This window comes from Panicum virgatum, chromosome 3K (genome assembly GCF_016808335.1).
Source record: "Panicum virgatum strain AP13 chromosome 3K, P.virgatum_v5, whole genome shotgun sequence".
Classification (NCBI taxonomy): Eukaryota; Viridiplantae; Streptophyta; class Magnoliopsida; order Poales; family Poaceae; genus Panicum; species Panicum virgatum.
The window spans coordinates 32,897,797-32,913,551 of record NC_053138.1 but is presented as its reverse complement, the minus strand read 5'-3'; the positions used below and the strand labels follow the sequence as shown (position 1 = coordinate 32,913,551).

The following is a 15,755-nucleotide window of genomic DNA, read 5'->3' as shown; positions in this document are numbered from 1 at the left end:
AGAGAGGAAGGCACGCGATAATCAAAATGGCTTATCTACAAGTGATTATTATAGATACTTGCCCCATGATTGATTGCGTACGCACTTAGGCTCAATTTGGTTTTTTCAGTTTAAGTTATAAGTCTCATTACATCGCATGTTTATACACCAATTAGGAGTATTGAACATAGACTTATTACAAAAGTAATTTCATAAGTCATGACTTAATTACGAGACTAATTTATTGAGCCTAATATTATTACAGTAATCATCTATTAATCGTGCATTAATTATACTTAATATATTCATCTAGAGCTATAATTGCAATTTATATGATTAATTTTATATTAAATTAGCATCTAAACATTCGAAATGATATCCAAATATTCGACGTGACACTAATTTAAAAAACCTAACGAAATAGAGCATCCCTGGCAAGCTTCTACTCCAGCCCGACTCACAGGTCTTGCAGAAGTTTGCTGCCAATGAAAGACGTCAGCAAGGATCTTCAAAGCACTTGCTGATCCACCAACCACTAGCCTCCAACGCCTTAAGGTGACTGGCATTCAAATTATATCATGAGATAGAGCTTCTCCTGAAAATGCTGTTATCTCATATGCAAATATTGCAATGTAATGTGATCCAAAATGGTACTTCGTGGTTTTAACAGAATTGTTGCAAAATTCTATACTCAGGCTCTCACCACGGGTGGTCTCCCTACCTTTATCGATGTTGGCAATAGCTTTGGTGCTCCTGCAATAGTAGAAGATAATATAATGCATCAGGTTCATCTCACCCCACGTTCAATTTAGTACTGACTTGGTCTTATCTGTCTATAGCTCATGCTGGATTATAGTACCCATGATGGTGCTGTGCTGTCTGTTTCTTTCTGATCAATCAGTTGGTTAAAAATGGGAAGAGAGTAGTTATGATGGGGGATGATACATGGATACAACTGTACCCTGAACACTTCAACAAGTCATTCCCGTACCCTTCCTTTAACGTTAAAGACCTTGACACAGTATGAAATCCTATCAAATTCTTGCACTTCCTTTTTTATGTACTTCTTAATTCTTTTACCTGTCTTCTCTTTAAGATTGATTAATTATCAATCGTGACTGTAATCAGGTAGATAATGGTGTAATTGAGCACTTGCTTCCATCTCTTCACAATAATGATTGGGATGTTCTTATTGCACATTTTCTTGGTGTGGTAAGTTATTATGATTCAATATGACCTAACCTGCCATTTTTCATCCTTTCCTGTTTTGAGCTGGAAGCTTGTGAGATCAACTTTGTTTAGGACCATGCAGGGCATATATTTGGTGTTGACTCAATCCCGATGATCCAGAAGTTGGAGCAATATAATAAGATCCTGGAGGTCAGTACGCTCATGCATATAATATTCTTTTCTTCCTGTGCTTTTTAGGAGTCATGTAGCGTTACCTTACATATGCTCTTCACATTCATATTCCAAGTTTCTGGATGTTGTGCAATCCATTCTTATTTTCTTGTACAGGGTGTTATTGACACCTTAAGAAGTCTGTCCAAACCTGGTGGCACCCATGAGAATACTTTGCTTTTGGTAATGGGCGATCATGGTCAAACCCTGAATGGTGACCATGGAGGGGGAACCGCTGAAGAGGTGATCTGCCTTGTGTTTTGCTGCAAAGTACATGAAAATCCATAGCTAATCTTGTGTTAAATGTAGGTTGAGACATCGCTTTTTGCATGGAGTCCAAAGACCCCACCAGATGCAGTCTTGTCTGTTCTTGATCATAGTTCTTGCAATGTTGACCTGGTATATTTATCAATCCCACTTGCAATTGTATATCGTTTGTTCTTCTGATTTTTGGCAGGTTAATATTATAAATAATTATGAGGATCAAATAGTAAAGCTGAAGTTTTATTTTATGGACAAGATTTGAAAAAATAAAATAGCATTCAGTATAGGTGTTCTTCTTTTCTGTATAATCATTTAGCGTTGCATTTGGGAGGTGGCGTATATTGACCCTTAGGAAACATTATTAACACATGCTTTCAGTCTTGTAAAGGAAAAGGGGGAGTTAATCATCCTAAGAGTCATACATTTAAAAACGGAGGGAGTATTAATTTCCTTGCACTATATATCAGAACAGAAATCATATTATGTTAATGTTTAGTTGCTGAGCATAATGTATCTGTTAATTTTAAGGTATTCATATCAGTCAGGTTCCTTGCTTCTATTTGTATTTGCAGCGACATAAATACTAACACCACAAATTCATTTCCTTTTGGTTGATGAATTAAAATCCAGCACGGGGAAGAGGTGTGCATCAGCACTATGCAGCAGGTCAGGATTTATTTGCACTCTCCCATCTGAGTGTTCAGTTTATTCGGTGTCGCTTATTCTCTTCTTGGTTTCAGCTTGATTTTGCAGCGACTATATCAGCACTTCTTGGCATACCCTTTCCCTTTGGAAGGTGTGTAAGTTTAACTTGGTGCTTTCTCCATGACTTAGCTGTCAGTCAATGTTTTTGCTTGATTGTTACTGCCATGTATCCTTCCTTTGTCTGCCTTCTCTTCTTTACATGCTGCTGCTGCTGTTCCTTCATCCTTTGATGATTGTTTGTCTCAATCCACAAGCTGCTAAATAGGTTTCCTGTTTCTTTCATAGCATTGGGCGTGTAAACCCAGAGTTGTATGCATTGAGTACCGGGACATGGGTTAATCAAAAGATGGGTACCGATGCCTGTACATCGCAGAATGATCTAGAAGCATGGATGAGGAGATATGCTGAAGTTCTCTGTGTAAATTGTTGGCAGGTAATATGAAGCTGCATTTCTAGTTCCCTTCAACATCCCTTGTTCAGTTGATGTAGGTATGTGGATATTCTCTTTGACATTCAACTTACCTTGTAGGTAAAAAGATACATTGATCAATATTCTGCTACTTCTGTTATTGGATTTCCATCAGAAGACCTGCAACATATCACAAACCTGTATTCAAGAGCTCTGGAAAATTGGTCAGCTTCTCAGAGATTTACCTGTTCATCAGGGACGGGTAGTCAAGAAAAACTTGAGGGGAAAGGTTCAGCTCTGCCGCAACAAATTGATGCATACATTGACTTCTTGCAGACTTTTGCAAAGCTTGCTCGCTCTGCTTGGACAGAGTTTGATTTATGGTCGATGGGCATTGGTCTTTTGCTTATGATATTGTCAGTTATCATTCAAGCTTATACGCTTGTAAAGCTGAATACCATATGTCAACCTTCAGATCAGAAGAGTGCCAGTTCAAGCATCATTCGCAAACTTGTCTTTGCTTTTGCTTTAGTTGCGATTCGAGCTGCTAGTTTCTTATCAAACAGCTATATATGTGAGTCAGATGAACTATTGTACTGTATATGCATTTCAATTTATGTATATCTGTTGATTCTTAGTTTTTTTTGGTTACCCAGTGGCAGAAGGTAGAGTTGCAAATTTTCTTTTGGCCACAAGCTGTATCAACAGTGTGTGGCACTCAATGGTGAAAGGGAAATTCAGCGTAGAAGTTAGTATTTGGACTTAAATTCTTTATTATTTTATTTATTCTTTGGTGCAATCATCTTCTAACATCCTTCACTCTATTAATCTACAGAACCTAGTTTTTCTTCTTCTCAATATTTTCGCACGGTTTGGAATTGAGATTGGGATGTCAAAACAATTGCCTGCCCCGGCAATTACGAAGGATCACTCTGTGAGCGCCATTTGTAAAATCTTTGGTGTTAATTCTTGCAACATCCTCTTGGAGATATTCCCCATCGTATCTCTTGCTTTTGTGGCTTACATTATATTGAAGTGCCTATCCCATGCAATCTGTCAGAGGTTCTTGAAGTACTTTGTTTTGTGCGGAACAATGGTTAGTTATTTATCCATAGTATTTCATTGGGCTTCAGAGACTACATTGTTTTCTCATGCTGGAATTGTTCAAGAGTTCGGAAGAAGTTTAGCTCCTTGCTTTGTTTATGCTATTGGAGGTCTATCACTAGCTATTTCTATGCTTTATCGGATATTTAGCCCAAGTGATCATTTGAAGGTGAATAAAAGGATAACTATTTTAGCAGCTGTCATGCTATGTTCTTGGAGTCCAACTATCTTGGTCCTGTTGGGAAAGCAAGGCCCATTTGTGGCATTAATATGCATGACAGGAGGTACTGTGTGAATCACTTTATGCTCAATTTGAAAAAGTACAACTTTGCATGACAGAAGATAATGTGGAAATCACTTTACATTCTTACCACTAATTTTTTCTGTTGCCATCTCTATTCTGTAGCTTGGTGTATCATAAAGTTACAACAGAAATGTCAGAGAGAGTCGGGACTTTCTGTTGCTGACCCTGTTTCGGTGATTCAGTGGAGCTTTCTTGCAGTTTGTTTATTTTATCTAACAGGTCATTGGTAAGTTTCGTGTTGTTTATATTTCTGTTGTTGAATGGAAATCGGGTTGAGCCTCACCTCGGGGAAAAATGTTTCATGCTGTTTTCCTGCCTTTCTCTATGAAAGGAATTTTTATATGCATATATGTGAAGACAGAAACACTAGAGTACTTGACATACCTATAACTCATTTTGTTCACTGATCTATAGAGAGTGCACACATTACAACAACAACAACATAGCCTTTTTTCCCAAGCAAGTTGGGGTAGGCTAGAGATGAAACCCGGAAGAAATAAGTTCAAGGTTCAGGCACATTGATAACTAGTCTCCAAGCGTTCCTATCCAAAGTTATCTCTTTAGAGATATTCCAATCCTTAAGGTCTCTCTTAACCAACTCATCCCACGTCAGTTTAGGTCTACCTCTACCCCTCTTTACATTATCGACCCGCTCAAGAACCCCATTACGCACCGGCGCCTCATGAGGCCTTCGTTGGACATGTCCAAACCATCTCAGCCGATGCTGAGTAAGTTTCTCCTCAATTAGTGCCACCCCGACCCTATCCCGAATAACTTCGTTCCGGACTCTATCCCTCCTTGTGTGCCCGCAAAACCACCGCAACATCCGCATCTCTGCTAACTGACGTCGATGAGGTGGCTAGAGATTCACCATTGCTAATGTAAAAAGTAAATTACAGGTGTACATTTGATGGCCTCTGATATGGTGCAGCTTTCATCGGGTAAGTGTGATTGTGTTCCTAGTATCACTGTGTGACTGCCAGAAAAAAAAAGTATTCCTTGCATCACATGAACTGATGTTTGTTATGCTTCGATGCACAGTTTTGATCATTTCCATATCATTCGACAAGGCCTTCTACTTTCTATCGACACCTTTGGTGTTTCTCATATCCTGCCAATTCTAAGCCTGGTGTGGTACAATACCACATCCAAGGATGACAGGCTGAAGGACGTCATTCTCAACAATGTAACTCAGGTACTATATATGGCTACTCTTACAATCAAGAAAAACTGTGTATGTTCTGAAAGAGGTTTGAGGTATAAATTCAAGAAATGAGGGAGTACATAATCCACTTTGTGAATGTGCTTATTGATGCGAAATTTGAATTACTGAACAGTTACACAAAGAAAAACTACATTGAAGGTCCCTAATGTTCACTGTGTACTCGAATAGTATATATATTCATGCACCCATGTAACTTTCGCTATGGATCTACACCTACTATCTGGTGCTTTGATCACTGATCCACATTGTTACCTTTGGATGATTAGACAAGTGATAATCTCCATTAGTCCTAGGTGGACATATATGTAGCCAGGGTATGGGCCACTATGGGCCTAGATAACATATGGGCCTTAACACCCCCCCTCAAACTCAAGGCGGATCTAAAGCATTGAGTTTGAGCAAATGGAGACGATGATGTTCTCGAGTTTGTGCTTTAGTGAAAAAATCAGCAAGTTGCTGCTCTGATGAAACATACTTAAGAGCAATAGTTTTCTGATGACAATGAGACCGTGTAAAGGCAGCATCAACACCAATGTGCTTTGTAAGTTCATGTTTCACAGGATCATTAGCAATCTGAATGGCTCCAGTGTTATCACAAAGAAGAGGTGTTGGGGTATCACAAGAAACTCCAAAATCAGCTAATAGCCATCGAATCCATACAATCTCAGCTGTAGTAGTGGCAAGTGCTCTAAGTTCTGCCTCTGTACTAGAGCGGGAGACAGCAGCTTGCTTCTTGGACTTCCAGGCAAGAGGAGAAGAACCAAGAAGAATGCAATAACCAGAGACAGAACGGCGATCTGTTGGATCACTGGCCCAAGTGGAGTCTGAATAAGTATGAAGCTGAAGTGAGTTGTCATGAGCATAGAATAAACCCCGAGAGGATGTCCCACGTAAGTATTGCAGTACACGAAGCAAATGTCCAAAATTGAAGTTGGAGCACTCACAAACTGACTCAAAATATGAACAGCGTGAGCAATATCAGGCCTTGTGACTGTGAGATATACTAGACTACCAACAATATGGCGGTATCGAGCAGGATCTTCGAGAGGGGTACCATCCGTAGGACGACGCTGTAAGTGAATATCAATAGGAGTGGCAGCTGTCCGAGTATCAGTAATACCAGATCGAGCAATCAGATCTTGAATGTATTTAGATTGAGAAATGTAATACCCCTTGTCAGATCGTGAAACCTCAATGCCCAAGAAATAACTGACGGGACCCAAATCAGTCATCTGAAATTGTTGACTAAGGTGCCTCTTGACCAAGGAAATATGCTCGGCATCATCACCCGTGATCAACATATCATCAACATAGAGAAGAAGCAGAGTACGACCACGTGAAGAAGTATGAATAAATAGAGCCGGGTCATGAGGACTAGGTGAAAAACCAGCTTCTGTTATCACGGAGACAAAACGCTCATACCAAGCACGGGGAGCTTGTTTGAGGCCATAGAGAGCACGATGAAGACGACAAACCTGCCCTGAAGGGACATCAACACCTGGAGGTGGGTGCATATAAACTTCCTCATGTAATTCACCATGAAGAAAAGCATTCTTGACATCCATCTGAGAGATAGTCCAAGAACAACTGGCAGCTACTGCAATCATAGTACGAACGGTAGTCATATATGCAACGGGTGCAAAAGTCTCCTCATAGTCCCTCCCCTGAGTTTGCTGAAAACCGCGAGCAACAAGACGAGCTTTATACCTCTCAAGGGATCCATCTGATTTGGTCTTGATTTTGAATACCCATTTACATGTAATAGGTACAGCATGTGATGGCAAAGGAACAATTTCCCAAGTACCTGTCCGATCAAGTGCAGCAAGCTCCTCTGACATAGCATTCTGCCACTCTAGAATACCAGATGCTTCCTTGTAAGTGGAAGGTTCAGCAACAGCAAGGGCAGCACTTACATGGGGAAAACCCATTTTATCAGGAGGAGCAATAGCAGCACGATCCTGTAGATTATATCGCGGACCAACCTGTGACTCATGAGAAATAGAATGAGACTCATCAGTAGTGTTAGATGCATCTAAAACAGGAGTATCAGGACTGGCCGAAGGAGAATTAGATGGAAGAACTATGGGAGCCTTGGGACGACGGGTGTAAACTTGTGTGACAGGAGGTTTAGCGGGTGGAGGTGGTGGAGGCTGTGGTGGACATGAAGGCTGTGGAGGACATGAATGCTGTGGTGGACATGAAGGCGATGGAATAGGTGGAGGAAGACACAGAAAGCTAGTGGACTATGTGGGGGAAGATGAAGATGGAGTGGAAGAATTATAAAAAAAGGGCGATTCTCATCAAAGATCACATCACAAGAAATACGCATACAACGAGAGGAAGGATCGTAACAACGATAACCCTTATGTTCAAGACTATACCCTAGAAACACGCACTCAACGGACTGAGCAGTCAACTTAGTCCGCTCATGAGGGGCAAGCAAGACATAACAAGTGCAACCAAAAACCCGAAGATGATCATAGCGAGGTGGACTACCAAATAGAACTTCACCAGGACATTTTCCAGACAGTGCGGAAGACGGTTGTCTATTTATGAGATAAGCAGCGGTAGAAACAACCTCACCCCAAAAATGAGAAGGAACAAATGAGGAAATCAAAAGGGTACGAGCAGTCTCAATGAGATGGCCATGCTTGCGCTCAGCAACCCTATTCTGAGCATGAGCTCCAGAACATGAAAGTTGAGGAAGAGTACCCTCAGAGGCCAAAAATTGGCGAAGAGCATCAGATATGTACTCACCACCAGAATCAGAACGAAACACTTTAATAGAAGTGGAAAACTAAGTATGCACCATACGAGCAAAATTCTAGTAAATGGAACACAACTGGGAGCGATGTTTCATAAAGTAAATCCAAGTATATCGAGAGTGATCATCAATAAAAATAACATAATACTCATGACCACCCTTGGTGGGAAAAGGTGCTTTACCCCATACATCAGAATGAATGAGATCAAAAGGTCGAGCTGAATGAGATGTACTAGAAGAATATGGAAGTTGTATTTGTTTTCGAAGTTTACATCCCTTGCACTGAAAACTAGACTCGACAGAAGTGTTGCCTAGACAACCACTACTTATTAAGGTCGACAAACGAGATCCACATAGATGACCGAGGCGATGATGCCACATGGCAAAAGGTGCAGATGATGATGCAACAGATGACACATAAGCTGTAGAGGTAGCGGAAGCAGGAAGACTCAATGTGTCCAAAACATAGAGGCTAGAGGAACCTCTACAGCGCTGGCCAGTCCCAATCACTCTCCCGGTTCGACGATCCTGAACATAACAAGATGAGTCATCAAATCCAATAAAACAATTCTGATCGGTAATCTGTCCTACTGAAAGAAGATTCATGAACAGCTGAGGTACAAATGAAACATTGGGTACAGAAAAGTATGGTGTAGAAAGTGAACCATGAGAAGTAATAGGACAAGATGTACCATCCACTGTCTAAACAGAAGCACCATTATGGACTGCCTGGCAATTAACCAACTGAGATTTATCAGAAGTCACGTGGAAAGAAGCGCCTGAATCAAGGACCCAAGAGGACTGAGGAGCATGAACAGGTGAAGCAGCAGCAACAGACACAGAGCCCCGAGGAGGATTAGATGTACCACGACCACGAGCCGCACGACGAGCATGGAACTCAGCTAGCTTCTCAGGATACTTAGCGAAATAGTGCTCTGAACAGTGAGTATTCTTCTTACAATGTTCACAAAGAGTGGAAGTATCAGACGCACGAGACCTGTGAGCAGCAGCAAGAACACTCTGAGGTGCCAACACTGAAGGAGCAGATGACAATGAACGAAGTCGAGCCTCTTCAGCAGTTAATGAGGATAGAACCTCTGATAAGGATGGAGTGGGAGATCTATCAAGAAGCTGCGCACGAACAGGCTCATATTCATACCTGAGTCCCATAACAAACTGATACATCATGAACTAGTCAATGAACTTGTTCTTCTTGGAGCACCCAACACAATCTGCAGTAGATGAAGGAACCATACATAGCATTGGTCCCATGAAACGATCAAAAGCACTGTAGTAGTCATCAATGGTCATGTCATCTTGCTGAAGCCCACGAAGACCTTGCATCAGAGTATGCAGATGAGCACCACTAACATGAACAAATTTGTTCTTTAGATAATCCCACATCTCCTTAGCTGTTGCAAAGGGCTGAAGACTCATCATCAATGATGGTTTAACACTTGTGACGATTGCAGTCTTGACCCTGCCATCATCATTAACCCAAGTAGTGACTGTACTAGCATTAGAACCATCAGCTGCAGCAACTGGTTTGGTGCCAGTAAGATGTAAGACAAGACCATATCCACCAAGCACTGTCTCAACACAAAAAGCCCATTCTCTATAATTTGAGCCATCAAGCTGCACAGGGATGGTGATAGCAGTAGGATGCGACATGCTGGTATATGTCCAACAATAGCAAAGACCAGTACCAGTAACAAGAAATGAAAATTCTGCTCACAGAGGAAAAGTCACGGCAGTCTGCAGCAGTGGTGCCTGATGAAGATGCCTGATTGAACTCCCGCAACAGCAGCGAGCAGAGGAGACCGCGATGGGCAGTGTTGGAGAGGAGGCTGCGATGGCGGCGTCGAAGAAGAGGCCGCGACGGGCGGCAGGAGACGGGCCGCGAAAGGCAGAGCAGGACGGGCCGCGATGGCGGCGCGGAGGACGGGCCGCGACGGCGGCAGAGCAGAGGCGTCGCGGCGGGCGGCGCGACGGACGAGCCGCGACGGCGGCAAAACAGAGGAACCCAACGGGGAAAAATGGATCGGGGGTAGGGATTAAATTAGTCCTAACCCTAACCCTAAACGATGCTCTGATTCCATGTTATCTTTGGATGATTAGACAAGTGATAATCTTCATTAGTCCTAGGTGGACATATATGTAGCCAGGGTATGAGCCACTATGGGCCTAGATAACATATGGGCCTTAACACACATCACACCTAATATTTTTTTTTGTCAAACTTAGGTGTTTTTGATGTATGGTCTTGTTACAGCAATCACTGCTACAATGACAATCATATGCGTTACTATTCAAAGGCGGCACTTAATGGTAACTATTGCCCCCCCTTATCGAACAAATCACCTTAGCCTTTTGTATTTCTGCTTTATAGTTTCTGTCAAGCATTTGACGTGACAGTTTATTGGTCAAACTTGCAGGTTTGGGGTTTGTTTGCTCCAAAATACGTATTTGATGTGATTGGGCTTCTCCTGACAGACTTGTTAATCTGTTTGGCATCTCTCTACTACAACTGATGTTGCTTTACTTCACGAGTTAGAGTGCTAACCGATAACACAGAACTGATACAGTGTCTCAATCTGTTGCAGCTGGAGCTGTTCTTCTTGCACCCCCCCCCCCCCCTCCCTCTTGTGGTTGTAGCAAAACCACATGCATTAAGTTTAGATCAATCAAGGTAATTTGTTTCTTTTTGTTTGTGCTTGAAATTTTTTGGACAAACAAGTAAGCAGAGAAGGTTCAATCCGAGTTGTTCTTTCCAACAAATGTTTGCCCATTGACAAAAAGAGCTATGTGTCTATTTCTTGTTGCACTTAGATAGCTGATAGCAATTCCATATCGCCGAGTGTGCATCGTTGTAGTTCCCTGCACTTGTCATAGCTGCTAGCGATTCCAAATCACCCTTGTTTTTACTAAGCTTTTGGTGATTTGTTTTTACTAAGCTTTTGAATGGGTTGATTAATTTTACGTAAGCATTGCGATGCCTACTCAAGAACTCTTGACATGCAAAGTATACACTTTTACACTTAACCACACTTTTACACTTAACCATAATAACCGTGTGCTTAGAGAAATCCTCAACCGGTCGTAAGAAAAACCACATGGTACGAATAATGTCAGTGGTTTAACTTAATTTAGGGCGCTGCCGCCACGACACCTTCGTTGCCGGCGAGCGTCATGCATTTGTCCTTCCTGGTGAGCTCGAACCCCAGCGCCCTACCGAGCTCGTCGATGCTGCCGCCGTCGTCGCGCGGCAGGAACTCCACCCGGTACGTCGGCCTCAGGTTCATCATGAAGTAGAAGGGGTCCATCCACTTGCCCCCCGGCTTGGTGGATATGCCGGTGTTGGTGGAGAGTGTCTCCGGAACGGACGGACACTACAACAGAAAGGGACAAGCACACGATTCCAGTAGTAAATGTTCTCTCTCTATTCAATGTCCCATCAATGACCATTACAGGGAGTATTTATAGGTGGCGTTACACCTCCCACGTACATTTACTCTTCTACACCCTTACAATGGCCATATTCCTGGAATATTCCTGGACGTACACGTAATTTCCCTAATACAAGCTCAGTGCGCTACAGCTCAGACGGGCCCACAACTGCAGATGATCCTCTTCGGCCTTCTCCATGAAGACTACGCGGCCTGTCGCTTACTCCTCGCTGATGCTTGCATCGTCCGGTCTTTGCGGGTCTTCGGCTTCTGACTCGAAGACTAGCGAAGGCTACGTGGCCCGTTATTTACTCCTCGCCGTGACGCTCCCGTCGACCGGTCGTCGCGAGTCTTCGTTTTCCGACCCGAAGACAAGCGAAGGCGGGAATCTTCTGTGTTCACTCTCGTTGGCTTCAATGTTCTTGCTGCCCTGTCTTCGCGCACCTTCGGCGACCGGACCGAAGGTGGTGTCCCCAACAGTAGCCCCTCGTAGCCCCAATGCTGAGATTACAGTCGATCGTAACTTTCTCCTCCACCGGTCGATTTTTATCCACGTGCACGGAACCTACTATCTCTCATCCTCTCCACTCCTCTCCTTTCCCCTTCACGTTTTCCTTTCTCTGGATCCGACCACGGGCGTGGCTTCCTCCCCCCTTCCTCTCTCCCCTCTGCTTAATCTCTCCATGGCGGCCAGCGGCGGGAGGCTCGGCGCCGCCGCCGGCGGGAGGCGCGGCGGCGGGAGGCTGGAGGCGCGGCGGGGCCGGAGGCGCGGCGGGACCGGCTGCGGGAGGCGGGAGGCGCGGCGGGTCCGGCGGCCGGAGGCACGGCAGGGCCGGCGCTCGCCCCCGGCGCCGGCGGTGTGTCGGCGGGAGGCGCAGCGCTCGCCCCCAGCACCGGCTGCGCCAGATCCAGTTTTTTTTTTGCAAAAAATTTTCAACAAATTTTTTTGAATTCCTTTGATTTTCGGATGAATATTTTTTTAATGATGCAAAAAAAATTCTTGAAATTTTTCTGCTCTCCAATTTTTTTTCTTGAATTTTTTTTCAGCTCTCCTATTTTGCTTGAAATGTTTTTTGGCCTCCAAAATTTTTATTGTATTTTTTTTAAAAAAAATTAATCAGAAAATGACAAAAAAATTCTATAAATGGAAAAGAAGCAACGGTCAGAATATCGACCGTAGGGAAGGGGTCCCTACGGTTGACCGTAAATTAGCGTGGCCCCCTCGGAGCCTCGGTCCGAACCTCGAGAGGGGCGCGGCTTCGACCCCGTGAACGCGGTCGGCATCCCGAAGTGCCACCCTTCGGGCTGGGCGCCGCGATAGTAGTTGGCGAAGCACAGTCCGTGTCAACTTGCAAAAATTGTACTGTCGTCGAGGAAGGGAAATTTTCAGGGTTAAACCGTTAGTTCGCGCCAAAACTGTCAGTTTTTGAAATTGGGCGGGAATTCTTGTGGTGGTTCGAAGACTTTGAAAGGACAGAGTTACCCCCCGGTCTCTTAATCTCAGACGTGCAGCGCGGGGCGCGGTTGTCTTTCCACCCGCGGCGCCGCCGGTGCTGGGCTTCTCCCGGTCGCCCCCCTATAAATAGCGGCACCGCGAGCTGTGTGTATTACCTCTCGTCGCATTTTGCTTTACAGCCTCCTCGCTTCTCCCATCGCGGAGATTCTCTCTGAGCTCGTTCTTCGTCGAACTCCTTTCGCGCAACACTTCAAGAGTGGCAACCTCAGAACAAGCTGCATCTTCGGATATGGCTCCGAAGAAGGATCAGTCAAAAGGGCCTACGACCACCGTACTCGGCCTGTCGAAGATGACGCCATCCCTGCTCGACGACCTGGCTCGTCGTGGCTTCGTCTCCGCGGACGACGTTCGTTCGCCTCCGACGGGCGAAACTGTCGCTCATCCCCTCGCTGACGAAGTGGTTGTCTTCCGTGATCTATTCACTGCTGGCCTTCGGATGCCACTCGACCCCGTGGTGGTTGACATCTTTCGGCTGTTCAAGGTACTTTTGCATCAAATGACTCCCACTTCGATCGTGCGGCTCAACCTGTACATGTGGCTGGCGAAGACCTGCTGCCTTTCTCCAATCACCGAAGGCTTCGCTCGTGCCTTCAGGGTGCACTACCAACTGAAGAAGATTTTCGTCTAGATGACGGGAGGCGCAGAGATATCGGCCATTCCTCTATATGGCTGCTATACCTTCGCCTTCCACAAGAACCTGCCAAGTCCAATCACTGCAAGCAAGAACAAGTGGGCCAATGACTGGTCGTCCCACTGGTTCTATCACAAAGTGGCGTTGGATCCAGAGACGAAGACCCATCCCCTCATCATCGACCACATCGCTGCTCTTGGCGATGTGCCGAAAGTAGCTTCCCACACCCGAGCCGAAGATGAGGCGCTGTTCGCACTACTCCGGAAGCTGTCGAAAACCTTCGGCACCCGGGATCTCATCGAGGAGTTCGTCGCGTGCAGCTGCTTCCCAGTCAGGGCTGGCTGGACGATCTCCAGCTGGTTAACCGAAGATCAATGGATAGAGGGTATTCCCCTACCTGATTTTGCGTCCTCCTTCAACCTTCGGGCCGATCGTGAGTTTTCGTTCCTCGCTTCCTTCTCTGCAGAACCTACCTCCCCGCTTTATTGCTTATATCTTATGCTTCTTCGACCATGCAGGAGTTGACCCTGTTGTGATTGAGAGCCGGGCCGACGAAATGGTCGGACCGGTCTCGAAGGACGAGTACAAAGCTTTGGTGAGTCACCTCAGTGGAGTGTGACGGAATAGGGTGTTCCACGCTTTGGGCCTCTCCGCCCCTCAACGACTGGCTGAGGTGAAACTCGCTGAGGGCTAGGGCGCCGCCCCTGCACATGGCTCAGAAAAAGCGAAGGCTCTGGAAAAAGCAAAACGGAAACGAGCGTCTTCGTCCGCAGCGCCGAAGAAACGGGGCCGGCTCATTGATGCCATCTTGCACCAGTCTCCCCTGCAAGGCAAAGGGGACTCTGAAGACGCCGGAAGCGAAAGAAGCAATCGCCCCGCTGTCGAGGAGCTACCCTTCGCTGCTCCTAAGGAGGTGACACCCCTGAAGGCACCCCCCAAGCCTGGACCTTGAGTTCAGCACCGCTATGGAGAGCGATGATGAAGTAGGCGACGAGGAGGTGAACATTGTCGTCGACTCCCCCCGTCGCTCGCCTGCACCGCGCGAAGCCTCGGCCTCCGGCAAAGATGCCGAGAAGAAGAACACGGCGTCCAGCTCTGGGACAAAGGGGAGTGGTGGCGAAGAATCGAGCAGCACGTCGGACAGCAGCAGCTTCTTCGTCCGCAATGCTGACCCCGAAGTTGCTGCCGCGGAGCTTGGAGTGAAGCCCACGCCTGTGCATCTTGGCGGCAACATCGTCAACCTTCGTTTTGAGAGCCGGGTGTAAGGATCACCGGGGTGTCCGACCCTTGAGGGGGAGGGGGTGAATAGGGTCGTTAATCGCTTTTTAACCTAGGGCTCAATCTAATTGCATAAGATAAACCTAACACGTCCTACACATGCTAGTTATGACTAAGGTTTATCTATGCTACCCTCTACTTATCCCAAAAGACTTGCAACCTATAGCCAATCCTAATCAAACTAACTAAGAAAATAAAGGTAAGCAAGAAAGAGTAAATGCGGAAACGTAATGCGGTAAGTAAAGCGGTAAGGGAGAGGATATGCAAACTCCCGTGAAGACACCAAGACACACGATTTAACGTGGTTCGGTTAGGACACCAAAGTCCCTCCCTACGTCCACGGCCACTTGTCCAACACGAACAAGTGTGATGCCGAGTCTCTTCGCTTGATCACCGTCTTGCATCGGTCACCAAGGCACCCGGCAAGCAAAGGCTAAGTGCCACCAAGTCACCAAGACGAGGTCACCGCCACCGTCTATCTCGGAACGCCACCACGGCACCGTCTTCACTATCGGAGCTTCTCACCAAGAGGGGTCTCCTTCCCCGCACAAAGTGTCGTTGCCTCTCCACACCAAGTAGGAGGGTCACACGACGAGTACAAGTGTTTGCTTGCCGCAGCAAGACTTCTCTCAAGGGAGCTCTCGCAAGAACTAATCCCTAATCAAGCACTAAGCACTCTAACAAGTGTGCTTAAGCCTATATGATGTACAATGAAGCTCTATGGTGGTT

The 15,755-nt window shown here is 45.4% G+C and overlaps 1 protein-coding gene across 3 annotated transcripts; it reads left to right on the top strand.

Annotated features, from left to right (window-relative positions):
- Nucleotides 1-407: 407 nt before the first annotated feature.
- Nucleotides 408-10,967, top strand: LOC120699035 (GPI ethanolamine phosphate transferase 3-like). Of its 3 annotated transcripts, XM_039982895.1 has the most exons (18): nt 408-534; nt 675-764; nt 881-1,000; nt 1,108-1,191; nt 1,282-1,359; nt 1,498-1,623; nt 1,690-1,779; nt 2,275-2,310; nt 2,385-2,440; nt 2,635-2,782; nt 2,879-3,332; nt 3,415-3,506; nt 3,594-4,146; nt 4,269-4,392; nt 5,066-5,107; nt 5,208-5,361; nt 10,400-10,483; nt 10,591-10,967. In XM_039982895.1, exons 2-15 carry the CDS (start codon nt 756-758, stop codon nt 5,085-5,087), a joined length of 1,992 nt encoding a protein of 663 aa, XP_039838829.1. In that variant the 5' UTR covers nt 408-534; nt 675-755; the 3' UTR covers nt 5,088-5,107; nt 5,208-5,361; nt 10,400-10,483; nt 10,591-10,967. The 3 variants fall into 3 exon arrangements, with proteins under 3 accessions (XP_039838829.1, XP_039838830.1, XP_039838832.1); XM_039982896.1 differs by lacking the exons at nt 4,269-4,392; nt 5,066-5,107; nt 5,208-5,361; nt 10,400-10,483; nt 10,591-10,967 and having other exon boundaries at nt 3,594-3,692; nt 3,821-4,005; XM_039982898.1 differs by lacking the exons at nt 3,594-4,146; nt 4,269-4,392; nt 5,066-5,107; ... (1 more) ...; nt 10,400-10,483; nt 10,591-10,967 and having other exon boundaries at nt 3,421-3,506.
- Nucleotides 10,968-15,755: the final 4,788 nt, after the last annotated feature.